General features: G+C 46.9%; 1 protein-coding gene across 6 annotated transcripts; it reads left to right on the top strand.

Moving 5' to 3' along the window:
- Positions 1-10,383: 10,383 nt before the first annotated feature.
- On the top strand, positions 10,384-26,564 carry LOC120568681 (myb-related protein A-like; the record flags this gene model as incomplete). 6 transcript variants are annotated; one of them, XM_039816341.1, is given in 8 exon segments in its annotated part: positions 10,392-10,460; positions 10,625-10,677; positions 11,977-12,038; positions 13,307-13,388; positions 15,187-15,258; positions 15,404-15,499; positions 24,437-24,657; positions 26,381-26,564. In XM_039816341.1, coding segments are annotated over 6 exon segments (681 nt in total), but the record flags the coding sequence as incomplete, so codon positions are not given.
- Positions 26,565-27,153: the final 589 nt, after the last annotated feature.

Raw genomic sequence — 27,153 nt, 5'->3', positions numbered from 1 at the left:
AAAGGAAGGAGAGATGGCTTCCAAAAAACCTCCACATACTGGTTCAATAACTGGAGGATCAGCTTCACCAGAAACCACGACTGACCAACGTTACCCACCATGAGGCCGACAGCCCTCAAATTAAATCTCCACACAGAAAATGTTCCCGCTTAGCGAGTGTTAATTTCGGACCCTGCACCCATCCAGACTTAACACTTCACGTACGCATATATCACCACCCCCACTGCAACGCTAAAACACAAACCTCTGTTTACACACACACACACACACACACACACACACACACACACACACACACACACACACACACACACACACACACACACACAACAAAGCAGTTTCACACGGTCAAATGCCTGTACAGTTTACATTTGGACAAGCCCCTCCCCAACAGGACACAGCACCCCTAACAAGCCCCTCCCCCAACAGGACAGAGAGCCCCTAACAAGCCCCTCCCCAACAGGACACAGCACCCCTAACAAGCCCCTCCCCAACAGGACACAGCACCCCTAACAAGCCCCTCCCCAACAGGACACAGCACCCCTAACAAGCCCCTCCCCAACAGGACACAGCAGCCCTAACAAGCCCCTCCCCAACATGACAGAGAGCCCCTAACAAGCCCCTCCCCAACAGGACAGAGAGCCCCTAACAAGCCCCTCCCCAACAGGACACAGCCCCCTAAAAAGCCCCTCCCCAACAGGACAGAGAGCCCCTAACATGCCCCCTCCCCAACAGGACACAGCACCCCTAACATGCCCCCTCCCCCAACAGGACACAGCACCCCTAACAAGCCCCCTCCCCAACAGGACAGAGAGCCCCTAACAAGCCCCTCCCCAACAGGACAGAGAGCCCCCTAACAAGCCCCCTCCCCAACAGGACAGAGAGCCCCTAACAAGCCCCCTCCCCAACAGGACACAGCAACCCTAACAAGCCCCTTCCCCAACAGGACAGAAAGCCCCTAACAAGCCCCTTCCCCAACAGGACACAGCAACCCTAACAAGCCCCCCTCCCCAACAGGACAGAAAGCCCCTAACAAGCCCCCTCCCCAACGGGACAGAAAGCCCCTAACAAGCCCCCTCCCCCAACGGGACAGAAAGCCCCTAACAAGCCCCTCCCCAGCAGGACAGAAAGCCCCTAACAAGCCCCCTCCCCAACAGGACACAGCAACCCTAACAAGCCCCCTCCCCAACAGGACAGAAAGCCCCTAACAAGCCCCTCCCCAACAGGACACAGCAACCCTAACAAGCCCCTCCCCAACAGGACAGAGAGCCCCTAACAAGCCCCTCCCCAACAGGACACAGCACCCCTAACAAGCCCCTCCCCAACAGGACAGAGAGCCCCTAACAAGCCCCCTCCCCAACAGGACAGAAAGCCCCTAACAAGCCCCTCCCCAACGGGACAGAGAGCCCCTAACAAGCCCCTCCCCAACAGGACAGAGAGCCCCTAACAAGCCCCCTCCCCAACGGGACAGAGAGCCCCTAACAAGCCCCTCCCACACTCAGAAACCCAACAACATCATTGGCCAGTGTGGGCATGGTCTGCCCAAAGGCTCCTGGTCAACAGAATGGAACAAATAGCATTATTATAAGACTTACAGGAATTATAGTGTGGTCTAGACCTACTCTATCTGTAAATTATAGAGCGTGGTCTAGACCTACTCTACCTGTAAATTATAGAGCGTGGTCTAGACCTACTCCATCTGTAAATTCTAGAGAGTGGTCTAGACCTACTCTACCTGTAAATTATAGAGCGTGGTCTAGACCTACTGTTTCTAGAAATTATAGTGTGGTCTAGACCTACTCTATCTAGAAATTATAGAGTGTGGTCTAGACCTACTCTATCTAGAAATTATAGAGTGTGGTCTAGACCTACTCTATCTGTAAATTATAGAGTGTGGTCTAGACCTACTCTATCTGTAAATTATAGAGTGTGGTCTAGACCTACTCTATCTGTAAATTATAGAGTGTGGTCTAGACCTACTGTATCTAGAAATTATAGAGTGGTCTAGACCTACTGTATCTAGAAATTATAGAGTGTGGTCTAGACCTACTCTAACTGTAAAGTGTCTTGAGATAACTCTCGTTATGATTTGATACTATAAATAAAATTGAATTTAATTGACTTTTTGGCAGCATATAAGCATAATAATATCAATGTTAGCATCTAATGATTGACTAATGAGACCCATAAATTATTATTATATTATATCAATATCGTAGGGCTGTGCAATTAATCGAAATTTAAATCGCGATTATGATTTCTGCTCCCAACGATCACAAAAACAGAACAATCGAGAAAAACTATTATTTAGCTCGTTACGTTTTGCAGTAAACTCTTATTTTCTCTCGTGTTCTGAATGAAGAAATAAAGTTTAAATAGGAAAAAGTGGAGGAGCCATATGAGAGCCACAGGGGCATGATATTGCCTTGTGTTCCCAAGGCCTAGCCTGGCTTGGCTATTTAAGTTCCTGTATTGATGCGAACAGCTGTTGTTAATTGAAGAAGAGGAGAAAACAGTTTTTTGTAACTGTGCTCGGCTTATGGGACTTTATAGGATTTATTATTCATTATAACAACGCTGTGGACGTGCAAAATGCAACCTAAGTGAAAAGGACTGGATATCGTTTGAGTACACGTTAGAAACACTAATCGCAATTAGCAACCAGTATAGCGGCTAAGAATAGGACTTAAAAAGTATTAAAAAAAAGGTAAATTTCACAGTTTTTTCTTGTCTTTTTACTGTTGATTTATTAAACATCTTTCAAGAAGTCAACGAGTAATCGTGTTAAATTATCGTGATTTCAATATTGACCGAAATAGTCGTGATTAGGTTTTTTTTCCCATAATCGAGCAGCCCTACGATATCGTGATATGAGACTAGATATCGTCTTAGATTTCGGATATGGTAATATAGCATTAGTGTGTGTTCCTGGTGTTAAAGGCTGCATTACAGTAAAGTGATGTACTCTTCTGACCTTACCAGACTGGCTGTTCTATTATTCACCTTTACCCACTTAGTCATTATATCCTCATTACTGATGATTATTCATCTAAACTCTCAGTGGGTCAATATTTTGGGAAAGCTCAGATAGTCAACGCTACGGTATCGATATCGAGGTATTTGGTCAAAAATATATCGTGATATCTGATTTTCTCCATATGGCCCAGCTCAAATCTACACTGGCCGACTAATAATAAAAAGGACCAATCCCTCCCTAGACACTACCTGTTCTCTCCTCTTCCTCCCTCCCTAGACACTACCTGTTCTCTCCTCTTCCTCCCTCCCTAGACACTACCTGTTCTCTCCTCTTCCTCCCTAGACACTACCTGTTCTCTCCTCTTCCTCCCTCCCTAGACACTACCTGTTCTCTCCTCTTCCCTCCCTCCCTAGACACTACCTGTTCTCTCCTCTTCCTCCCCTCCCTAGACACTACCTGTTCTCTCCTCTTCCTCCCTCCCTAGACACTACCTGTTCTCTCCTCTTCCTCCCTCCCCTAGACACTACCTCTTCCCTCTTCCTCCCTAGACACTACCTGTTCTCCCTCATCCCTCCCTCCTCCCTCCCTAGACACTACCTGTTCTCTCCTCTATCCTCCCTCCCTAGACACTACCTGTTCTCTCTCATCCTCCCTCCCTAGACACTACCTGTTCCCTCCTATCCCTCCCTCCCTAGACACTACCTGTTCTCTCCTCATCCTCCCTCCCAGACACTACCTTGCTCCTCTCTCTTCCCTCCCTAGACACTACCTGTTCTCTCCTCCTCTCTCCCTCCCCCTAGACACTACCTCTTCTCTCCCTTTCCTCCCTCCCTAGACACTACCTGTTCCTCTCCTCTTCCTCCCTCCCTAGACACTACCTGTTCCTTCCTCTCTATCCTCCCTCCCTGACACTACCTCTTTTCTCCTCATCCTCCTCCTAGCACCACCCCCCCCCCCCTCCCCCCCCCCCCCCTTCCTCCTCTCCCCCTCCTTGCACTACCTTTCCTTCCCTCTATCCCTCCCTCCCTAGCACCTCACGCTGTTTCCGAGGGGAAGACAAAGCAAACAAAATCGATGGACCGTCCTGATGTAGCCGTCGCCTCGTAGCCTGGTGTACGACAATAGATCCCCCTCCCCCCTCCCCCCCCTCTTACCCGACGATGCCTCGAGCCTCTCGCGCCCTGGGTGGTGTCCTGACGTCACGTTGGAGCGTGTGCTGATGGTTAGGTCGTTGTGGCGCCGTGCGCGGTGGATGTGAGGTGCAAAAAGCTTTGGTGCCGGCCCTCACCCGGTTCCGCTGTCCTTGGGGGGGGTTGGTGTGGTTATGATTCCCCTGTGGGCGGCTGACCCATCCTTCTCGTTTTGACCTGAGAAAAGTGTGTAAAAGATGGCTGGGGCATGCGTGTGTGTCTGTGTAGGGGGGGTGTTTTGTGTGTTGGAGGTCTGTCCTGTGTAGGGGGGGTCGTGGTGTGGTTGAGTGGTAGGTGTGAGCGGTTCCGTCCAGCGGGTACTGGTGTGCGTTTCAAGGTCGAGGGCTGTGTGTGCTGACCACGAGTCTGTGTGTGTGTTCCTCCGTGGTCTGTGTGTGTGCTGATTGTCCGGCGAGGGTCTGTGTGTGTGTCTGCGCTGTAGGTCTGTGTGTGTCCGCGTCAGAGGTCTGTGTGTGCGCTTCCGGCGCCGGTGAGGTCTGTGTGTGCGCGGTTCTGCGCCGTGAGGGTCTGTGTGCGTCGGTCTGCGCTGTGATGGTCTGTGTGCGGCGCTTCGTGCCAGAGGTCTGTGTGTGTGTGTTCTGTGTGAGGTCTGTGTGTGTGCGTCTGCGAGGGTCTTGTGTGTGTGTCTGGCGAGGGTCTGTGTGCGGCCGCGGTTTCGGCGAAGTAGGCCCGTGTGTGTGTGTGTCTGGGCAGGGTCTGTGTGTGTGTGTGTGCGTCGGCGAGGTCTGTGTGTGCGCCCCAAAAGCGCGGTGCGTTCAAGCGTAGCAGGTCTGTGTGTGTGTGTCCGCTATGGTCTGTGTAAAAAGCGTCCGCGAGGGCCTGTGTGCGCGTTCCGCGTAGGTCTGGTGTGTAAAAGTTCCGCGAGGTCTGTGTGTGCGGTTTAAGCGAGGTTTGTGCGTACGGTTCAAGCGGCAGGCCCGTGCGTGTGTGTTTTATGCAGGTCTGCGGGTCTTTATGTGAGGTTTGTGCGCGCTAAGTTTGCTGGCGAAGCAGGTCTGTGTGTGTGTGTTGCAGAGGTCTGTGGTGTGCGTGCCGGCAGGCCGGTGTGGGCCGCTTAGGTCTGTGTGCCGCAGCAAGCGCGGTTCGGCGCCAGGTCTGTGTGTGTGCGTCCGCGAGGGGCCTGTGTAAAAGCGCGTCCGCGTAAGGCCTGTGTGTGTGTGCTCTGGCGGCCTGGTGGGCGCGCTCGTGTGTAAAAAGCGCCTGCGCGTATCTGTGTGTGTGTCCGTGCTTGTAGGTCTGTGTGCAGCGTAGTTCGCGCTAGTAGGTCTGTGTGTAAAGGCCTGCGCGAGGTCTGTGTGCGTGGTTCAAGCGAGTAGGTCTATGTGTTGTAGGCCTGTGTGTAGCGCGTCCGAGCCGCAGTCTGTGTGTGTGTCGCTCTGCAGGCCTGTGTGTGTGCGTTGCGTGGCCCGTGTGTGTGCGGTTCGCAGTAGGTCTGTGTGTGTCTCGGGCGTAGGTCTATGTGTGTGTGTTAGGCCTGTGTGCGCGGCTCGCGAGGCCTGTGTGCGCCTGTCGCGAGGTCTGTGTGTGCGTGGTCTGGCGGAGTAGGTCTGTGTGTGTCGCGTGGGTCTGTGTGTGTGTGTGTAGGCCTGTGTGCGTCTGCGTGTAGGTCTGTGTGTGTGTAGCGTCTGCGCAGTAGGTCTGTGTGTGACATAGGTCTGTGTGTGCGTGTTCTGTGCATAGGTCTGTGTGTGTGTGTGTCTGTGTGTGCGCGTTCTGTGCATAGGTGTGTGTGTGTGTAGGTCTGTGTGTGCATCTGCACATAGGTCTGTGTGTGTCTGTTCAGTAGATCTGTGTTTGTGTAGGTCTGTGTGTGGCGTCTGTGCATAGGTCTGTGTGTGTGCGGTTCTGTTCGGTAGATCTGTGCGTCTCGTGAGGCCTGTGTGCGCGGTTCTGCGTAGTAGGTCTGTGTGTGCGTACGCTCGCGAGTAGGTCTGTGTGTGTGCGTCTGCGAGTAGGTCTGTGTGTGTGCGTCTGCCGTAGGTCTGTGTGTGCGTGTCTGCGAGTAGGTCTGTGTGTGTGCGTGGGTCTGTGTGTGTGTGTAGGCCTGTGTGTGTGCGTCGTGAGGGCCTGTGTGTGCGGTCTGCGTGAGGTCTGTGTGTGTGTGCGTGCTCGTGAGTAGGTCTGTGTGTTGTCTGGCGTGGTCTATGTGTGTGTGTGTAGGCCTGTGTGTGCGTCTGCGTGTAGGTCTGTGTGTGTGTCGTCTGCGTATAGGTCTGTGTGTGTCATAGGTCTGTGTGTGTGCGTAGTCTGTGCATAGGTCTGTGTGTGTGTGCAGGTCTGTGTGTGCGCAGTCTGTGCATAGGTGTGTGTGTTAGGTCTGTGTGTGCATCTGCACATAGGTCTGTGTGTGTGTCTGTTCGTAGATCTGTGTTTGTGTAGGTCTGTGTGTGTGCGTCTGTGCATAGGTCTGTGTGTGTGCGTGTCTGTTCGTAGATCTGTGCGTCTGCGTAGGCCTGTGTGTGCGTGTCTGCGAGTAGGTCGGTGTGTGTGTCTGCAGTAGGTCTGTGTGTGTACGTCTGCGAGTAGGTCTGTGTGTGTGCGTCTGCGCGTAGGTCGGTGTGTGTCTGCGTAGGTCTGTGTGTGTGTGTCTGCGTAGGTCTGTGTGTGTGTCTGGCGTGAGGTCTGTGCGGTTTGCGGTTCGCGCAGTAGGCCTGTGTGTGTGCGTCTGCGTAGGCCTGTGTGTGTGCGTCTGCGTAGGTCTGTGTGTGCGTGTCTGCGAGTAGGTCTGTGTGTGCGTTCGCGTGAGGCCTGTGTGCGTGCTCATGAGGCCTGTGTGTGTGCGTTCTGCGTCGGAGGTCTGTGTGTAAGGCTTTGCGAGGGCCTCGTGTGTGCGTGTTCGCGCGTCGGTCTGTGTGTGTCGTAAAGCGTCTGGCGTGAGGTTTGTGTGTGCGTGGTTCTGCGAAAGATCTGTGTGTGCGTCTGCGTAGGTGTGTGTGTGCGTGTCTGCGAGTAGGTCTGTGTGTGTCTGCGTAGGTCTATGTGTGTGTGTGTAGGCCTGTGTGTGCGTCTGCGTAGGCCTGTGTGTGCGTCTGCGTAGGCCTGTGTGTGTGCGTGTCTGCGAGTAGGTCTGTGTGTGTCTGCGTAGGTCTATGTGTGTGTGTGTAGGCCTGTGTGTGCGTCTGCGTGTAGGTCTGTGTGTGTGTGCGTCTGCGAGTAGGTCTGTGTGTGTGCATAGGTCTGTGTGTGTGCGTGTCTGTGCATAGGTCTGTGTGTGTGTGTAGGTCTGTGTGTGTGCGTGTCTGTGCATAGGTCTGTGTGTGTGTGTAGGTCTGTGTGTGCATCTGCACATAGGTCTGTGTGTGTCTGTTCGTAGATCTGTGTTTGTGTAGGTCTGTGTGTGTGCGTCTGTGCATAGGTCTGTGTGTGTGCGTGTCTGTTCGTAGATCTGTGTGTTTGTGTGCGTCTCTGTGTGTGTGCATGTGTCTGGTGTGTGCGCCAGTGTTTGTGTGTGTCGCCCGCCCCCGCATTTGGCAACTGGCGAGTGTTAATTTGGGCAAACGCACAATTTCGGAAAACACAGACAGACTGTAGCAGAAGATGGAAATACTCAGATAAATTACAAGTACAAGAGGTATAGTTAAACTGTTCAAGGACACACACACACACACACACACACACACACACACACACACACACACACACCTAATTGAATCTAACATGCAGCCACTGTCCATCCATAAATCATTCCCTGAAAATGAAAGAGCTGCTTATGTTACAGATCTTGTGATTACAAGATATTTTGGTTTGTAATAATATTGTAGTTTTAAGTAAGGGACATGATGAAAATGGGACATATCATGAAAAAGTCACTATTTCAGTGCTTGTGCACACACATCAGAAGCAGGAGATCCTACCAACCCACACACTTTGAAATAAGACAACACAGGGATATTTCGTGGGCTGCAATCAAAAAACATTAGGATCCAATTTTAGATTTGATTTCCCTTCCTAACGTTAAAGGGTAACTGCCGTTTTTTTTTTTCGACCTGGACCCTATTTTTATGTGTTTGTGTGTAAGTGACTGATTGGAACAAGAATCTTTGACATTGGTCCAGTATTAAGACCTCTCTGTTTAACCAGAAACAGCTCTGAAGTCGCTAGCGCTAATCCCACCAGACTCCATTTAAAAAAAACAGTACTTTTAGCGTGTATAGAGCAAACATATCTCCACATGTAAATCAGTAAACTATGTGTTTATTTCAACCAAAACTAGATTAGTGATGATCGAAAAAGTGGAAAGACGACCAAAAACGGCTTTTCATAGTTTGATTTTGTTTCTGTCCACTTTGAATGAAGTATGTTTTACGATGCTAAAAGTACTGATTATTCACATGGAGTCTGGTGGGTTTAGCAAACGCAATTTTGCCAATGTTTCTATGATTTAAAAACATTATTTCTCCCTAACAGAAAGGTCGACCGCCTTAATAATCCTTTCCATAATGTTGTCAGAAATATTAATATATTAATCTGAGCCTGTCAGTGGCAAAACGAGCACTTTTTTAAAACGTAAATACAAGCTGCACAACTGCCCTATTAACTTACATTGTACTTTGTGTCTTGCTTAATACTGGAAAAACGGTAGTTACCCTTTCACAAGCAGGCTCATTAATTTATAACACACACACACACACACACACACACACACACACACACACACACTTAAGTAACGTTACTACACAGTAATCCTCAGCTATCACTGAGACAACACGAGGTTGTTGTTAGCTAATAGGTGGCTAACACAGAGCTAACGCCCATGAACTTAAACAGTCGGTGTGATTAATTAAAAGATTTCAGGCAGTTACTCTCCGATTTATAGAATGTTATTGTTTTAACGTGTTAGGTTTTTTTTTTTTACGTTTAAGGCTAGAAGGGATACAGCCAACGTAACGTCAACCGTCACGGCGACAACAGTTACGTTTAGGCACCAAAACAAATAGCTAGTTAAGTTTAGGAAAATAGATTTTTTTTTGGATTGAAACACTCCCTATGAACGAAAACGTGTTTCATGAGTGAAATTATTAAATGTATATTATTGTATTAGATTTTGCGTAACTTCCGGCCGTTGCCGTATCCCTTCTAGCCACAATCCCCCTGGATGCTGTTGCTAACAGCGTAAGCTTGTGCTAACAGGCTAACTGTTAGCAGGTTCCCCTAGCTTGTAAACAGTGCTGTTCCTCGCGGACATATCCTGCCTTTAAGTGGAGTTGAATCCGTTACATGTGCTGTGTTTCTAATCAAATGAAAGCCCAGAGTTCGCTGTGTGTTGTGTGCTGTTTTTTTTAAATGGCGGCCCGGTGATGGAACAACGCGCTGCAGCTAAAACACTCACCGACGATCCCCGCTGCAGAGTTAGCTATCTAGCTGTCACTAAATGGCTACAATCCTCCGTAAAGATTTCCTCTGAAGAAACATGAAGGTCTCAAACTTTATTCAACTGAACTTAAGAAGGTTTATCACTTTAGCCACCAGTGGACTCCATCATGACGCTTCTTCTTGTCGACCTGCAGCAAAGCATATCGGGAGTTTTTTTTTAACGGGCGGGATAGCGATAGCGCGCCGTCATAACGCAAAGGATTCTGGGAAATTGAGTTTTACCGTTCTTTGTCCTTAAACGCCAAGGAAAAACCGGGTGAAAACACAAAAGTAGATTATGTATTATAGGGAAAAGGGATAAGATAAGATGCTTATACACATATAATGAATTATATCATACGATACTTACACATAATAAAATGAAATAAAATAAAAGTGACAAACAGTGAAAAGTACAAGCACATAAATGTTTCTTTTATTAATATAACTCAACACAAACAATTTACGTTTTTATTAAAAATAATAAATAGGTGATTTCTTTCACTAAAATAAATAAGTGACTTATTGTATTAATTAATATCAAATAAAAAGTTATATAGAGACCTTTTCAATGGAATTCCATTGCTAGGCAACAGCCTGGCCCCTTGTTAACTTCCTGTCAGTTGATGCCATTCACATACACTGCAACAGGAAATCAACTTGGGTCCATTTAGAATATTTATGTTTACATCTGTGAAAAGGTCTATAGAGGTTGTCGATTAACATAATTAAGTGACTTGTTTTATTAAAATTAAAATAAAGTAAAAAAAAAAAAAATACGACGTCAAATGTGTAGGAGCGTCATCGCCGGGCCTGTCCAATCAGAGCAGAGTCCAGACGTTCTCCGATCATCACAGTGCACGCGCTCAGAGAGCTGCACCGTCTCGAGCCGTTTCTGCTCTTCAGACCAACCGTCGCCGGTAAGTTCACAGATTTTCGCCGTTTTACACGTTGAACCAGAGGATTTACAGCCGGTAATGAACCGGTACACAGAATTAAGCCTTTCACGTGTTTAAAGTCTAGATTTGGTCTTTGTTTCTTACGTTTAAAACGTTTTTAATCGTCTCTCTCTACCGGTTACTAGCTAGCTGCTAGCTTCTGCTAAAGTAAGCTAACCGTCACTTGGAACTACAAACTGTGAGTACTTTTAGCACTTTGATAAGATAGGAAACATGAGCTCTCTTTCTCCAGATGTCCTTCCATTGGTTCTGCTTACATTCTGGGATGAAGTTAAAGTATTTTCATGATGTGTCTGACTCTGAATTTAAAATCTGACAGCCACAGACACACACACACACACACACACACACACACACACAGGCAGACAGACAGACACACACACACACACCCACAGGCAGACAGACACACACACACACACACACACACACACACACACACACACACCCAGACAGACAGACAGACACACGCACACACACAGACAGACAGACAGACACAGACAGACAGACAGACACAAACACACAGACAGACACACACACACCCACAGACAGACAGACACAAACACCCACAGACAGACACACACACCCACAGACAGACAGACACATACACACACACACACAGACACACACAGACACACACAGGCAGACAGACAGACAGACACACACACACACACCCACCCACAGGCAGACAGACACACACACACACTCACACCCAGACAGACAGACAGACACACGCACACACATAGACAGACAGACAGACACAGACAGACAGACAGACACAAACACCCACAGACAGACACACACACCCACAGACAGACAGACACACACACACACACACACACACACAGACACACACAGACACACACACACAGGCAGACAGACAGACACACACACACACACACACCCACAGGCAGACAGACACACACACACACACTCACACCCAGACAGACACAGACACACACACCCAGACAGACAGACAGACACACGCACACACACAGACAGACAGACAGACACAGACAGACAGACAGACACAAACACACAGACAGACACACACACCCACAGACAGACAGACACAAACACCCACAGACAGACACACACACACACACACACACAGACAGACAGACACACACACCCACAGACAGACAGACACACACACACACACACAGACAGACAGACACACACACACACAGGAAGAAGAGGAAGAAGACATGAGTATGATAGGGAGCTAACTATTAACATATCTATGTAATTAAAGTGTTGTACAGCAGTGGAGACTGTGTGGATTTTTAAATCATGTCCAGATAACAGTTGTTGCTGCAATCCCACTGCAGAAAGGGCTGCAACGTATTGGTATTATGGAGTATTTGTTTAGTTTATCAAATGTTAAAACAATAACATGGCATTCAGAAGTTCTTAGAGATAACAGTGATGTCTGTTTATCTGAGCAGATTGAACCTGAACAGTGTGTATCTTCCAGCAGCAGTTCAGTCCGTCAGTGTTCATATGAGCAGCAGTGATGAGCAGCAGAAGCCACAGGTCCTGGTGAGAGCTGATGTACACTCCATGTCTGTCACACACACACACACACACACACACACACACACACACACGAAAAACACACACACACACACACACACACACACACACACACACCTGTAATACACTTGTCATACCTGAAGGCTCAAAACATTTTGCCCCACCTAGTTTTTGACACTTTTACAAAAGTTTTTGCCACTTTTTCCAAAGTTTTTGTCACTTTTTGCCACTTTTCCAAAGCTTTTGCCACTTTTTACAAAGTTTGTGCCACTTTTACAAAGTTTTTGTCACTTTTTCTGACGTTTTTGCCACTTTTTACAAAGTTTGTGCCACTTTTACAAAGTTTTTGTCACTTTTTCTGACGTTTTTGCCACTTTTTACGAAGTTTTTGCCACTTTTACAAAGTTTTTGTCACTTTACAAAGTTTTTGTCACTTTTTGCCACTTGTTCTGAAGTTTTTGCCACTTTTTACAAAAGTTTTTGACACTTTTTACAAAGTTTTGTCACTTTTTGCCACTTTTACAAAGCATTTGCAACTTTTTACAAAGTTTTTGTCACTTTTTGCCACTTTTACAAAGTTTTTGTCACTTTTTCTGACATTTTTTGCCACTTTTTACAAAGTTTTGTCACTTTTTGCCACTTTTACAAAGTTTTTGCCACTTTTTCTGACGTTTTTGTGCACTTTTTTCTATGATTGCTGAAGAACTTTTTCCTGACTTCTTTAGGAAATTATGTCGACCAAACTGTAAGTGAGAAGATTATATGACACGTGCAATAATACAGTCAAGGTTATTTGACTTTTTTGATTAAATAAAAGCCTATCAATAAACTGAACATGTCTGGCCCTTGATGTGATTCTTATTTCCCAGTGTGGCCCTCTGGGAAGTTGAGTTTGACACCCCTGAGTTACAGGAACTGCGGTCAGAGGAACTTAAAAATCGTAACAGGAGATAAAAAGAGTTCTAGGAACTGCAAAAAGCGGCTATTCTTTGTAAATCTTGACAATCATTCCCTGAAAGAACCAAGCAGGCCTGCCTTGTTGCACCGTCCAGCTCTTCTTCAGGACGTGACAGTTTCAGTGTGTAGCTCGCTAGCTACAAGTTAGTTTTATGAGAAGTCAACACACAGAGAGAGGAAGATGTCAGGCTTTATTCAACATGCACTTTAGTTTGATTCAGAGTATTTACACACAGATAATTCAGATCATCTCAAGAAGCCTGACATCATTTCATTTTTAAATAGTTTCTAACGCTGTGTGTTGTCTCCTGTTTCAGTACGAAGAGCTCCAGCTGTTTGGGACATAAAGGACGATATTCCAGAGTGACCTTTCAGAAGTCTGGATGGGCAAAAGACGAGGTAATGGTCAACCCGTTAGCATTCAGAGCTAACTCAGAAACTGTGTGCGTGTCCTGTGTGTCCAGGTCCTTCACAGTAAAAGTCCTCCACGTGGAGCAGCAGGCTTTTACTGTGAAGGAGCTGCAGATATATCTGAGCTTAACTCAGCTGCTCATTTACCAGCAACCTGACCGTTCATTTACCGCTCAACCTGACCACTCATTTACCGCGCAGCCTAGATCGCAAGCCCGTGTACAATGATAGAAATTTAGACCGAACCTGTCGGGTCCCTTCGGGTTCGGGCAAAGATCTTCAGCTCTACTACAGGAGACATTAGCTCAGACTGGTGGAGTTTGTAGAGTTGGTGCGGTTCGAGGTCAGATCACGTGCGATTGCCGCGTTCTCACCTGGTAGTGGTAGTACCTCAACAGGTAGTGTCTAGGGAGGGAGGAGAGGAGAGAACAGGTAGTGTCTAGGGAGGGAGGAGAGGAGAGAACAGGTAGTGTCTAGGGAGGGAGGGAGGGAAGAGGAGAGAACAGGTAGTGTCTAGGGAGGGAGGGAGGGAAGAGGAGAGAACAGGTAGTGTCTAGGGAGGGAGGAGAGGAGAGAACAGGTAGTGTCTAGGGAGGGAGGAGAGGAGAGAACAGGTAGTGTCTAGGGAGGGAGGAGGAGAGAGAACAGGTAGTGTCTAGGGAGGGAGGGAGGGAAGAGGAGAGAACAGGTAGTGTCTAGGGAGGGAGGGAGGGAAGAGGAGAGAACAGGTAGTGTCTAGGGAGGGAGGGAGGGAAGAGGAGAGAACAGGTAGTGTCTAGGGAGGGAGGAGAGGAGAGAACAGGTAGTGTCTAGGGAGGGAGGAGAGAACAGGTAGTGTCTAGGGAGGGAGAGAAGAGGAGAGAACAGGTAGTGTCTAGGGAGGGAGGGAGGGAAGAGGAGAGAACAGGTAGTGTCTAGGGAGGGAGAGAAGAGGAGAGAACAGGTAGTGTCTAGGGAGGGAGAGAAGAGGAGAGAACAGGTAGTGTCTAGGGAGGGAGTGAAGAGGAGAGAACAGGTAGTGTCTAGGGAGGGAGAGAAGAGGAGAGAACAGGTAGTGTCTAGGGAGGGAGGGAGGGAAGAGGAGAGAACAGGTAGTGTCTAGGGAGGGAGGGAGGGAAGAGGAGAGAACAGGTAGTGTCTAGGGAGGGAGGGAGGGAAGAGGAGAGAACAGGTAGTGTCTAGGGAGGAAGAGGAGGGAGGAAGAGGAGAGAACAGGTAGTGTCTAGGGAGGGAGGAGAGAACAGGTAGTGTCTAGGGAGGGAGAGAAGAGGAGAGAACAGGTAGTGTCTAGGGAGGGAGGAGAGGAGAGAACAGGTAGTGTCTAGGGAGGGAGGGAGGAAGAGGAGAGAACAGGTAGTGTCTAGGGAGGGAGGGAGGGAAGAGGAGAGAACAGGTAGTGTCTAGGGAGGGAGGGAGGGAAGAGGAGAGAACAGGTAGTGTCTAAACACAACACAAAAAAACACAAAAAAGGCAAGAAAAAGCGTCAAAAAGGCAAAAAAAACCCGACAAAATGGAGTGAAAAAGTGACAAAAAAGGCGTTCTCACCTGCCCAAACGATTCAACCGAACTAAACGAGGCAGTTGTGAAAGCAGCCACAAAGATAGATAGATAGATAGATAGATAGATAGATAGATAGATAGATAGATAGATAGATAGATAGATAGATAGATATAGATAGATAGATAGATAGAATGGTTCTTATATTATCCTGAACAGTTAGGATAATAATTTATCACTGGATAACCTTCATCAGTCTGATGATGATGATGATGATGTTCTTCCTCAGGATGAGAAGCTACACAGACTGGTGAAGGAGTTTGGATCCAGTAGCTGGTCTTCAGTTTCTCTGCACTTTAAAGTGAGTAGTTTTTACCAAGTTTAGGCTCTGAAACCAGACCGTGTGACCTGACCACAGCCAGTCCACGTGTGCTGTGAGTGCCAGACCCACTGTCAGCGATGCTCGCCGTGTAGACGGCGTCCTAACGGTCTGTGTTGTGTCTCAGGGTCAGAGGTCAGATGGAGAGTGCCAGCGGCGGTGGCAGCACATCAAGAACCCAGAGCTGGTCAAAGGTCCCTGGACTCAGGATGAGGATGAAAGGGTAAACACAGGTTTTGTTTAGGGCTGGACCCGAATATTCGTTCGGTGGGTTGGTATTCGATTTGAAAAAAAAAAATTTGTCTTTTTTTGCACAACCTGGCCTCCCCCTCCAAACGGTTCTCATTCGCGCTTGAATATGTTCGAAATATAATACTCTCTTTTCCAATTTTCTTATATAGCCTAGCCATTTTAATAGGATGGACAACCCAACCTTGTTATACAGTACAGGCCAAAAGTTTGGACACACCTTCTCATTCAATGTGTTTCTTTATTTTCATGACTATTTACATTGTAGATTCTCACTGAAGGCATCAAAACTATGAATGAACACATATGGAATTATGTACTTAACAAAAAAGTGTGAAATAACTGAAAACATGTCTTATATTTTAGATTCTTCAAAGTAGCCACCCTTTGCTTTTTTATTAATAAGGGAAAAACTTCCACTAATGAACCCTGACAAAGCACACCTGTGAAGGTAAAACCATTTCAGGTGACTACCTCATGAAGCTCATTGAGAGAACACCAAGGGTTTGCAGAGTTATCAAAAAAAGCAAAGGGGGGCTACTTTGAAGAATCTAAAATATAAGACATGTTTTCAGTTATTTCACACTTTTTTGTTAAGTACATAATTCCATATGTGTTCATTCATAGTTTGGATGCCTTCAGTGAGAATCTACAATGTAAATAGTCATGAAAATAAAAAGGAAACACATTGAATGAGAAGGTGTGTCCAAACTGTACTGTACTTCTTCTTGGACTACTGAAGTGTTCCTGCAACGGGAGTATTCTCTGGCTAGAGAAGTGCATGCCTGAGCTTGTATTTTGGGTTAAGCTGCGTTGCTTTGACATTGTGGAAAATAAAATAATACAAACAAAATGTATTATCCTTTTTACCCGTTATTATCAATCTAAATTAATCTACTGCGAAACATAGGAGACTTTGAGAGTCACGTCACATGCCCCAGTTAGAACGCCCATGAGTTGAACGTCAGAGAGAACTTTAAAGTAAGTGAGGAGAAGACAAAGGGAGAGTGTCAAATATGCAGTTTGAAACTGGCCTACCACAACAGCACATCAAGCTTGAGAAATCACCTGAGTTCTGTAAGTAGAACGAGCTGCTTTTATCCACAATTTACAGGTGATAAAAATGTGCACTTAATTTTCATGGACCTGAAACGTGACTTGCGAATAGGCTACGGCAGTTAACGACGAACAGAAAGCACGTAGCCTGCTGTAGTAACAGGGGACTGTGTCCTGCAACTACAAAGCAGTTGCTTCATCTCGCTCGTCTCTTTTACTGTGAAAAAAAGCTTCGAATATTCGCTGTTGAAAAGCACCGAAGCTTCGAAGATCAAAAACTGGTATTCGGTACAGCCCTAGTTTTGTTGGGAAAGTTCACTTTCTACATGAATTAGTTCAAAGTTCAGTTCACACATTTTAAAATCAACTTAGTTCACAGTTCTTTTTTTTCCATATGTTGCTGCGAGCTATTGAAATATGAAATCGGAATCGACTAAAATCGGCGTCAGCTGGCCTAACTCAAAGAAAATCAGAAATCGGAATCGGCTTGGAAAGTTGTAATCGTTACGTCTCTATAAAAGATCGATCTCTTACACTAACACTTTATGAAATGACAATGTGTCGGTGTGTCTCGCGGGCCAAATCCAGCCCCTCGCAATTGTGATCCGGCTCGCATATCAGTTTAGGTTCACAATGAATTTTGGCCGACAGACTCGAGTCACCAACCGCGCCAGACTGTCAGGCGGCCGATTATCGGCTCGGTGTGTCCTTGGTTTAAGTCTTCCACAAATCCAGGGGAAACCATGCTTTATACCTTATACAACTGCATCTCACTAGGGCTGCACCATGCATGCCATAACGTTAGAACTTGCGATAAATAAACAGATTTATTAAAGTGTTCGCAGTTCTGCTGCTTTTAGTATTTTGCTAAAATACAACAAACTGTTTTTTTTTATTTCTTTATTTTTTTTATGTAACTTTATTTTCATTTTTGTTAGTAGACAACGTGTAACAAATGTACAGATGATGTTACTATCACACCAAGCAAGACTAACTATCAGCTGGGGACAGATGAAGACAGGAGCTATGTTTCCATCCACACGTTTTTATCCAAATTAAGTGATATATCGAATGAAAAATGCCGTCATGGAAACAGTAAAATTCGATAGAATTTCATGAATATCGACTCAAAGGAAACACGTTCGGTCTCATCAGATTTTCTCTTGATCGATATATAGATCGGCTTATGCGATAAACGCTGATGGAAACGTTATTTTCCGAATAAATTAATGAATTGCGATTAAGTTTTAGGTCATTTTTATGGCTGCAACCCGCCACAAAACGAAGAAGAAGAAGTTGTAGTCCATTTCCTCCCAGTATTTCCTCTCTGTTTGCACACATGACAGGTGTCAACAAAGACATGATGGAAGTTGACCAACGAGGAGACAAGATACTTTCTGAATTTAATTTACGAGCAAAATATAACAGCTATTTTAGATCGCAAAAATCTAAGAAATGCCATAATTTATCAGGAACTGGCGAAGGAAATGACCAACAAAGGTTAGGACAAGCCGTGGGACGTCCCGCGGAGTAAATGGAAGGAGCTCAAACAGCGATACCTGTCTCTAGAAAGAGAGTTGTCTCTCAGCGGTGCCGGAGGGAAAAATAAAAGACAAGTTCCACCTTTTTGATGAGCTGGATCAGATCCTCGGGCCAAAGGCCCATCGTGGCTTCTTATATTAAAGATGCAGTAGGTAAGTCTTATAAAACTACCTTTCTGTCATATGTTCCAGTAGAACTACATGAATTATGTAAAATTAAAAAAAACAGCTCCTCTGGCACCTCCTACAGCCTGTACTTGGCAAAATTCCACCGCTCCCGGTCGATTTTCTCCAATCGGGGCCACAGGGGGTGGGGTCTATCTACCTGTCAGTCACTGCTCAGGCACACGGATATATAGCGTTCTCCCCTCCCCCCTCCCCGCGCACGAGCTGCAGAAAGGTTTCCCAAAACTCCGGTGGTGAAGTGGCTGCAGGATTTTAAAGATCTGAAGAACGATGCAGATGTTTCCTCTCGACAGGTAACATAATTACCATAAAAGATTTATCTTTCACTTGGTTATTAGTAGTCAGAAGTCCACAAAGCTACGTTGGTGAAGATGATAGTAACGTTAGCACAGTGGTCGGTCTGATGTGATGCTGACATGGCTAACGGTAGCCTGCTAGTTAGCATCGTTTTACTGTTGGTGAGTAAAGTTAACGTTGTGTTGGTGTTTAGTTATTGAACATGTTGTCTGTCTGACATGCCGGCAGTTCTGTCACACTCCGTTGTGTGGGAGGGGCTTAGGAGACGGTTTGGGCTGCAGCAGAAAGGGAGGAGGGACTGAGAAGTTGTCGATGTTCAAATTTGTTGGCAAAGTCCTGGCTCTTCACAATCTTACCTACAGCAGCTTTAACAGCAACAACTACTTCTGTCTAGTGAAACTTTGTTCCCAAACGTTTGCTTGAATGTTGTGCGATTCAGTGCGAAAATGAACGGAAACACCTTAAAATGTTTCAAATCTATTCCATATACCAATTTAATCGCAAATCAGCACGTGACGTCATTACGCAACAGGTTTTTATTTGTTTTAAAGCCGTCGGTTGGAAAAACACTTTCACACTCAGCTTTATTCACATGAGTTTTTTTACCGAACTTCAGATAATTCGATTGACAAGTGGATAGGAACTTAGTTTGTGATGGCAGGATGGGTGTGATCCCGGTGGCATTATTAGAAGAGAAGTAGGAAATGAATGGGTTCCAAATCGTCCTAAATTTCTCCTGCTTCCCATCTCTCGGATATGTTATATTGTCAAGATGTCATCAGGATGCAGCTCATTAGGTCACGTACCCAGTTTATATGAGTAGGCGGTTGGCTTGACTTCCAATTAGCCGTCCTGTTTGCCCTCAGATCAAGTTTGACCCGTTTACAAAAACTTTCTATAACAGAACTATGACAGAACAACGTTGAAAAAAGTGACAAATGTTTGAAAAAGCTAAAAAAAACGAGGAAAAAAAATCGACGAAAACATTTATTTTATTTTTTTTACACTGAAAAAGTGTAGAGAAAAAAAACATCAAAACATCGTCAAAGGTGACAAAAACTTGGTTAAAAAGTGACAAAACACATCAGAAAAAGCAACACAAAACCTGTTAAAAAAATTGACAAAAAACATCATTAAAAAAACGCCAAACAATTGGAATAAAATCGACAAAAAAAGCGAGAAAAGTGTCGAAAAAGAGCAACAAAATGTGTGAAATTTCGACCCAGAAAAACACAAAGTAGCATGTCGACTGGAAGATAAAAAAAGCCTCAAAAAGAATAATCTTTAAAACCAGACATGTTGCTCTTTAATAGACGGTTTTTCTGTGCTTTGTACATACTCGTAACAAACTAAAGATTGACCAGAATCCAAAGTATGGGGTTAGGGAGACCCAAACGCCTCGCTGTTAAAAGTACAGAAGGCGAGTGCACCGTTATGCAGGTTTGACACATTTGTTGGTTTTGGGGAGAGGTCAAAAAGTGCAACAAGGGTTAATTACAGAGCCCAGCTGACATAGAATTAAAAATCAATTTCCAGAAACCAGTCAAACTTGGACAAAGCCAGAACATGTGAGGCAGAGAAGCTGGGGCCTGCCTGCAGCTATCACATGTAGGATCCATCTCTGCTTTGAGCTCTGCTAACCTGACTTTAGTCCAATATATGCCATGAATTAATTTAAATTGGATGAGACTATGACGGCTGAATCTCCCTATGTTGTCTAGCTGTAATAGCAGATGAAGGGGAGAATCCTGCAATACAGTCATACAGGATCTAAAAGTTATTAGGGCGTTTTCACACTGACAGCCTCTAGTTCGCTTGAATCGAACTAGAGCTCGTTTGACCCACTTTTGGGCAGGTGAGAACACGGCATTCGAACTCAGGTGCGCACCAAAAGCGGACCAAACAAGCGTACCGAGACTTGCTTGAAGAGGGGGGTCTCGGTACGCTTTCAGTCCAACTCTGGAGCTTGTGGCGAGAACGTGATCCGTACTCGAACTGCACCAACTATACAAACTCCTCCAGTCTGAGCTAGTGTCTCCTGTAGTCAGGTGTGTTCAGCAGTCTGAGCTAGTGTCTCCTGTAGTCAGGTGTGTTCAGCAGTCTGAGCTAGTGTCTCCTGTAGTCAGGTGTGTTCAGCAGTCTGAGCTAGTGTCTCCTGTAGTCAGGTGTGTTCAGCAGTCTGAGCTAGTGTCTCCTGTAGTCAGGTGTGTTCAGTAGTCTGAGCTAGTGTCTCCTGTAGTCAGGTGTGTCCTCCAGTCTGAGCTAGTGTCTCCTGTAGTCAGGTGTGTCCAGCAGTCTGAGCTAGTGTCTCCTGTAGTCAGGTGTGTTCAGTAGTCTGAGCTAGTGTCTCCTGTAGTCAGGTGTGTTCAGCAGTCTGAGCTAGTGTCTCCTGTAGTCAGGTGTGTTCAGCAGTCTGAGCTAGTGTATCCTGTAGTCAGGTGTGTTCAGCAGTCTGAGCTAGTGTATCCTGTAGTCAGGTGTGTTCAGCAGTCTGAGCTAGTGTCTCCTGTAGTCAGGTGTGTCCTCCAGTCTGAGCTAGTGTATCCTGTAGTCAGGTGTGTTCAGCAGTCTGAGCTAGTGTCTCCTGTAGTCAGGTGTGTCCTCCAGTCTGAGCTAGTGTCTCCTGTTGTCAGGTGTGTTCAGCAGTCTGAACTAGTGTCTCCTGTAGTCAGGTGTGTTCAGCAGTCTGAGCTAGTGTCTCCTGTAGTCAGGTGTGTCCTCCAGTCTGAGCTAGTGTCTCCTGTAGTCAGGTGTGTTCAGCAGTCTGAGCTAGTGTCTCCTGTAGTCAGGTGTGTCCTCCAGTCTGAGCTAGTGTCTCCTGTAGTCAGGTGTGTCCTCCAGTCTGAGCTAGTGTCTCCTGTAGTCAGGTGTGTCCAGCAGTCTGAGCTAGTGTCTCCTGTAGTCAGGTGTGTTCAGCAGTCTGAGCTAGTGTCTCCTGTAGTCAGGTGTGTCCTCCAGTCTGAGCTAGTGTCTCCTGTAGTCAGGTGTGTCCTCCAGTCTGAGCTAGTGTCTCCTGTAGTCAGGTGTGTTCAGTAGTCTGAGCTAGTGTCTCCTGTAGTCAGGTGTGTTCAGCAGTCTGAGCTAGTGTCTCCTGTAGTCAGGTGTGTCCTCCAGTCTGAGCTAGTGTCTCCTGTAGTCAGGTTGTGCTCAGCAGTCTGAGCTAGTGTCTCCTGTAGTCAGGTGTGTCCAGCAGTCTGAGCTAGTGTCTCCTGTAGTCAGGTGTGTCCTCCAGTCTGAGCTAGTGTCTCCTGTAGTCAGGTGTGTTCAGTAGTCTGAGCTAGTGTCTCCTGTAGTCAGGTGTGTCCAGCAGTCTGAGCTAGTGTCTCCTGTAGTCAGGTGTGTCCAGTAGTCTGAGCTAGTGTCTCCTGTAGTCAGGTGTGTTCAGCAGTCTGAGCTAGTGTCTCCTGTTGTCAGGTGTGTTCAGTAGTCTGAGCTGATGTCTCCTGTAGTCAGGTGTGTCCAGCAGTCTGAGCTAGTGTCTCCTGTAGTCAGGTGTGTTCAGTAGTCTGAGCTAGTGTCTCCTGTAGTCAGGTGTGTCCTCCAGTCTGAGCTAGTGTCTCCTGTAGTCAGGTGTGTCCAGCAGTCTGAGCTAGTGTCTCCTGTAGTCAGGTGTGTCCTCCAGTCTGAGCTAGTGTCTCCTGTAGTCAGGTGTGTCCTCCAGTCTGAGCTAGTGTCTCCTGTAGTCAGGTGTGTCCTCCAGTCTGAGCTAGTGTCTCCTGTAGTCAGGTGTGTTCAGTAGTCTGAGCTAGTGTCTCCTGTAGTCAGGTGTGTCTTCCAGTCTGAGCTAGTGTCTCCTGTAGTCAGGTGTGTTCAGTAGTCTGAGCTAGTGTCTCCTGTAGTCAGGTGTGTTCAGCAGTCTGAGCTAGTGTCTCCTGTAGTCAGGTGTGTCCTCCAGTCTGAGCTAGTGTCTCCTGTAGTCAGGTGTGTCCAGCAGTCTGAGCTAGTGTCTCCTGTAGTCAGGTGTGTTCAGTAGTCTGAGCTAGTGTCTCCTGTAGTCAGGTGTGTCCTCCAGTCTGAGCTAGTGTCTCCTGTAGTCAGGTGTGTCCTCCAGTCTGAGCTAGTGTCTCCTGTAGTCAGGTGTGTCCTCCAGTCTGAGCTAGTGTCTCCTGTAGTCAGGTGTGTTCAGTAGTCTGAGCTAGTGTCTCCTGTAGTCAGGTGTGTTCAGCAGTCTGAGCTAGTGTCTCCTGTAGTCAGGTGTGTCCTCCAGTCTGAGCTAGTGTCTCCTGTAGTCAGGTGTGTTCAGCAGTCTGAGCTAGTGTCTCCTGTAGTCAGGTGTGTCCAGCAGTCTGAGCTAGTGTCTCCTGTAGTCAGGTGTGTCCTCCAGTCTGAGCTAGTGTCTCCTGTAGTCAGGTGTGTTCAGCAGTCTGAGCTAGTGTCTCCTGTAGTCAGGTGTGTTCAGCAGTCTGAGCTAGTGTCTCCTGTAGTCAGGTGTGTTCAGCAGTCTGAGCTGATGTCTCCTGTAGTCAGGTGTGTCCTCCAGTCTGAGCTAGTGTCTCCTGTAGTCAGGTGTGTCCTCCAGTCTGAGCTAGTGTCTCCTGTAGTCAGGTGTGTCCTCCAGTCTGAGCTAGTGTCTCCTGTAGTCAGGTGTGTTCAGCAGTCTGAGCTAGTGTCTCCTGTAGTCAGGTGTGTTCAGCAGTCTGAGCTGATGTCTCCTGTAGTCAGGTGTGTCCTCCAGTCTGAGCTAGTGTCTCCTGTAGTCAGGTGTGTCCTCCAGTCTGAGCTAGTGTCTCCTGTAGTCAGGTGTGTCCTCCAGTCTGAGCTAGTGTCTCCTGTAGTCAGGTGTGTCTTCAGCAGTCTGAGCTAGTGTCTCCTGTAGTCAGGTGTGTTCAGCAGTCTGAGCTAGTGTCTCCTGTAGCCAGGTGTGTGTCAGCAGTCTGAGCTAGTGTCTCCTGTAGTCAGGTGTGTTCAGCAGTCTGAGCTAGTGTCTCCTGTTGCCAGGTGTGTTCAGCAGTCTGAGCTAGTGTCTCCTGTAGTCAGGTGTGTTCAGCAGTCTGAGCTAGTGTCTCCTGTAGTCAGGTGTGTTCAGCAGTCTGAGCTAGTGTCTCCTGTAGTCAGGTGTGTTCAGCAGTCTGAGCTAGTGTCTCCTGTAGTCAGGTGTGTTCAGCAGTCTGAGCTAGTGTCTCCTGTAGTCAGGTGTGTTCAGCAGTCTGAGCTAGTGTCTCCTGTAGTCAGCTGTGTCCAGTAGTCTGTGCTAGTGTCTCCTGTAGTCAGGTGTGTCCTCCAGTCTGAGCTAGTGTCTCCTGTAGTCAGGTGTGTTCAGCAGTCTGAGCTAGTGTCTCCTGTTGTCAGGTGTGTTCAGCAGTCTGAGCTGATGTCTCCTGTAGTCAGGTGTGTCCAGTAGTCTGTGCTAGTGTCTCCTGTAGTCAGGTGTGTTCAGCAGAGTGAAGTCTCGGTGACCAGAGCAGCCGTAGTAACATCTCTCGCCAAACAATGTCTGATAATGTTAATGAAATGAGCTGGTTTGACCACTAGACCAGAACACAGGACCTTCTTCCTGTATTTACTTTCTCGCTCCCGCCCCCCAGGCACATCCGACCAATAAGAGAGCTGGACGTTCTTGCCTGATTTGTAATGACGCATTTTGGTACGCTTGGATTTTTCCAGGTGTGAACCCAAACCAAACCGAACCGAGGGCAAATCGCTCCAAGTTTACTAACTCACCAGCTGATTCGGACCAAAGCAAACGAACTACAGGTGTGAAAAGGCCCTCAGTCTCTCCCCGTTCACTACCGGACACATTCATTCTGAAATAAAGTCCCACAGCCACCACTGGAAGTAGAGGGGACTCCCACCGCTCTATGACTTTAATTGTGATGTCACTTCCCGTACAGGTCTTGGTGCTGGTTCAGAAGTACGGCGTGAAGCGCTGGTCGCTCATCGCCAAGCACCTCCACAGCCGCAACGGGAAGCAGTGCCGCGAGCGCTGGCACAACCACCTGAACCCCGCGGTGAAGAAGAGCGGCTGGACGCTGGAGGAGGACGCCATCATCTGTCAGGCCCACAGGCTGCTGGGAAACCGCTGGGCCGACATCTCCAAGCTGATGCCCGGCAGGTACCAGACCCCCCCACCCCACCCCCCTGCCTCCACTTCTCTCTCCTTCCCTCTTTCTTTCTCCCCCTCTCTCTCTCTTTCCCTCTCTTTCTTTCTCTCCCTCTCCCCCTCTATCTCTCTCTCTCTTTCCCTCTCTCTTTCTCCCCCTCTCTCTCTCTTTCCCTCTCTTTCTTTCTCTCCCTCTCCCCCTCTATCTCTCTCTCTCTTTCCCTCTCTCTTTATCCCCCTCGCTTTCTCTTTCCCTCTCTTTCTTTCTCTCCTCTCCCTCTATCTCTCTCTCTCTTTCCTCTCTTTATCCCCTCGCTCTCTTTCCTCTCTTTCTTTCTCTCCTCTCCCCTCTATCTCTCTCTCTCTTTCCTCTCTTTATCCCTAACTTTCTCTTTTCCTCTCTTTCTTTCTCTTTCTCCTCCTCCTCTATCTCTCTCTCTCTTTCCTTTCTTCTCCTCTTTCTCTTTCCCTCTCTTTCTTTCTCTCCCTCTCCCCCTCTATCTCTCTCTCTTTCCCTCTCTCTTTATCCCCCTCTCTCTCTCTTTCCCTCTCTTTCTTTCTCTCCCTCTCCCCCTCTATCTCTCTCTCTCTTTCCCTCTCTTTATCCCCCTCTCTCTCTCTCCTCTTTCTTCTCTCCTCTTCCCTCTATCTCTCTCTCTCTTTCCTCTCTTTATCCCCTCTCTCTCTTTCCTCTCTTTCTTTCTCCCCTCTTCCTCTATCTCTCTCTTTCCTCTCTCCTCCTCTCTTTCTCCTCTCTCTTTCCCTCTCTTTCTTTCTCTCCCTCTCCCCCTCTATCTCTCCCTCTGTCTCCCTCTCTCTCCCCTCTCTCTCTCCATCTCCCTCTCCCCCTTTATCTCTCCCTCTGTCTCCCTCTCTCTCTTTCCCTCTCTTTCTCTCCCTCTCTCCTCTCTCTGTTGCTCTCTCCCTCTTGCTGTCTCTCCCTCCCTCTCCCCCTCTCTTTTTCTCTCCCTCTCTCTGTCCCTCTCTTTTTCTCTCTCTCTCTTTATCTCCTCATCTCTCTCTCTCTGTCTCTCCCTCTCCCCCTCTCTTTCTTTCTCTCCCTATCTCCCTCTCCCCTCTCTCTTTCTCTCCCTGTCCCTCTCTTTCTCTCTCTCTTTATCTCCTCATCTCTCTCTCTCTCTCTCCCTCTGTCTCTCTCCCTCTCCCCTCTTCCCTCTGCGTCTGTAATAGTGTGAATATTAGGGGCTAACCTGTTCCAAAGTCTCGGGGCAGATCAGCCCCCAGCTTGTACCTTTGGATGACTGCAATGATCTTTTCGTTTCCATTACCTCGTAGCTCGTGGTCAGTCCACCTCGGGTGGTTTAGACTTCATGGCTGATAATATAAATCCTTACGGAGACAATGAACGGGAGGCTTTCACTTCAGGAACCACACTGTTGATTAGGGCTGAGCTTGATTGAAGAAATTCTTAGTCGACTAACGCTCGATTAGTTGATTTAATCGACAGATCTGTAAATCTGAGTTTCTCCACAAAGAGTCATGCTAAAAGCACCACTTTAATTCTTGTGTTTACCAGAGATGAGCTCGTACGTTTCTTTGAAATAAGTCATTCAGCATGAAAACAGCATCAGACATGACTAATGGACTAAAGAAATCTAAGCTGACTAAGACCAGAACCACCGATTAGTCCACTAAGAGGGAGCAGCCCTACTGTTGATCTCTATTGTCTCAGCTCTGTTTGAGTGAAACTAAAACATTTCTCTCCGTTTCTCAGGACAGACAACTCGATCAAGAACCACTGGAACTCCACCCTGAAGAGGAAGGTGGAGAAGGAGGGATACCTGCAGGTCCTACACCACTACAACTCCTCCAGCACCTCCTCCAACTCCTCCTCCAGCTCCTCTTCTTCCAGCAGACAAACACCCAGGCCCTGCAGCAGCGCCAACATCCCCACTAAGGTCCGCCTCCACCACTGTTTCCCACAGATTAGAAAGCCATTCGTGTAGGGCTGTGCAATTAATCTAAATATAATCATGATTATGATTTCTGCTCCCAAGGATCACAAAAACAGAATAATCGAGAAAAACTATTATTTAGCTCATTACGTTCTGCAGCAAACTCAGATCTTCTCGTGTTCTGAATGAAAAATTAAGTTTAAATAGGAAAAGTATTGAGGCAAAGTTCACAGTTGTGTTTTTTTTTACTGTTGATTTATTTAACTTTTCCCACAGTTTTTTAAGTTCAATAATTGCAACATCTTTCCAGAAGTCAACAATTAATCGTGTTAAATTTGTTAAATGGTCTATGTGTGAAGGGTATTATTATTGTGTGTATTGTGTTATTGTGTGTGTGTGTGTTTTGTGTATTTTGTTGTTTTGAGTAGTAATGTGAGTGAAGTAGTGTGTGTTTTATTTTTGGTGTTGTGTGTGTTTTGTTTTGTGTGTATTGTTGTGTGTGTATTGTGTGGTATGTGAGAGTGTTGTGTATGTTGTTGTGATGTATTATTATGTATTGTTGTGAAGTATGTGTGAGGGTAATGTTTGATGT

This window comes from Perca fluviatilis, chromosome 11, assembly GCF_010015445.1.
Source record: "Perca fluviatilis chromosome 11, GENO_Pfluv_1.0, whole genome shotgun sequence".
Taxonomy (NCBI): Eukaryota; Metazoa; Chordata; class Actinopteri; order Perciformes; family Percidae; genus Perca; species Perca fluviatilis.
This window is presented reverse-complemented; position numbering and strand designations above follow the sequence as displayed.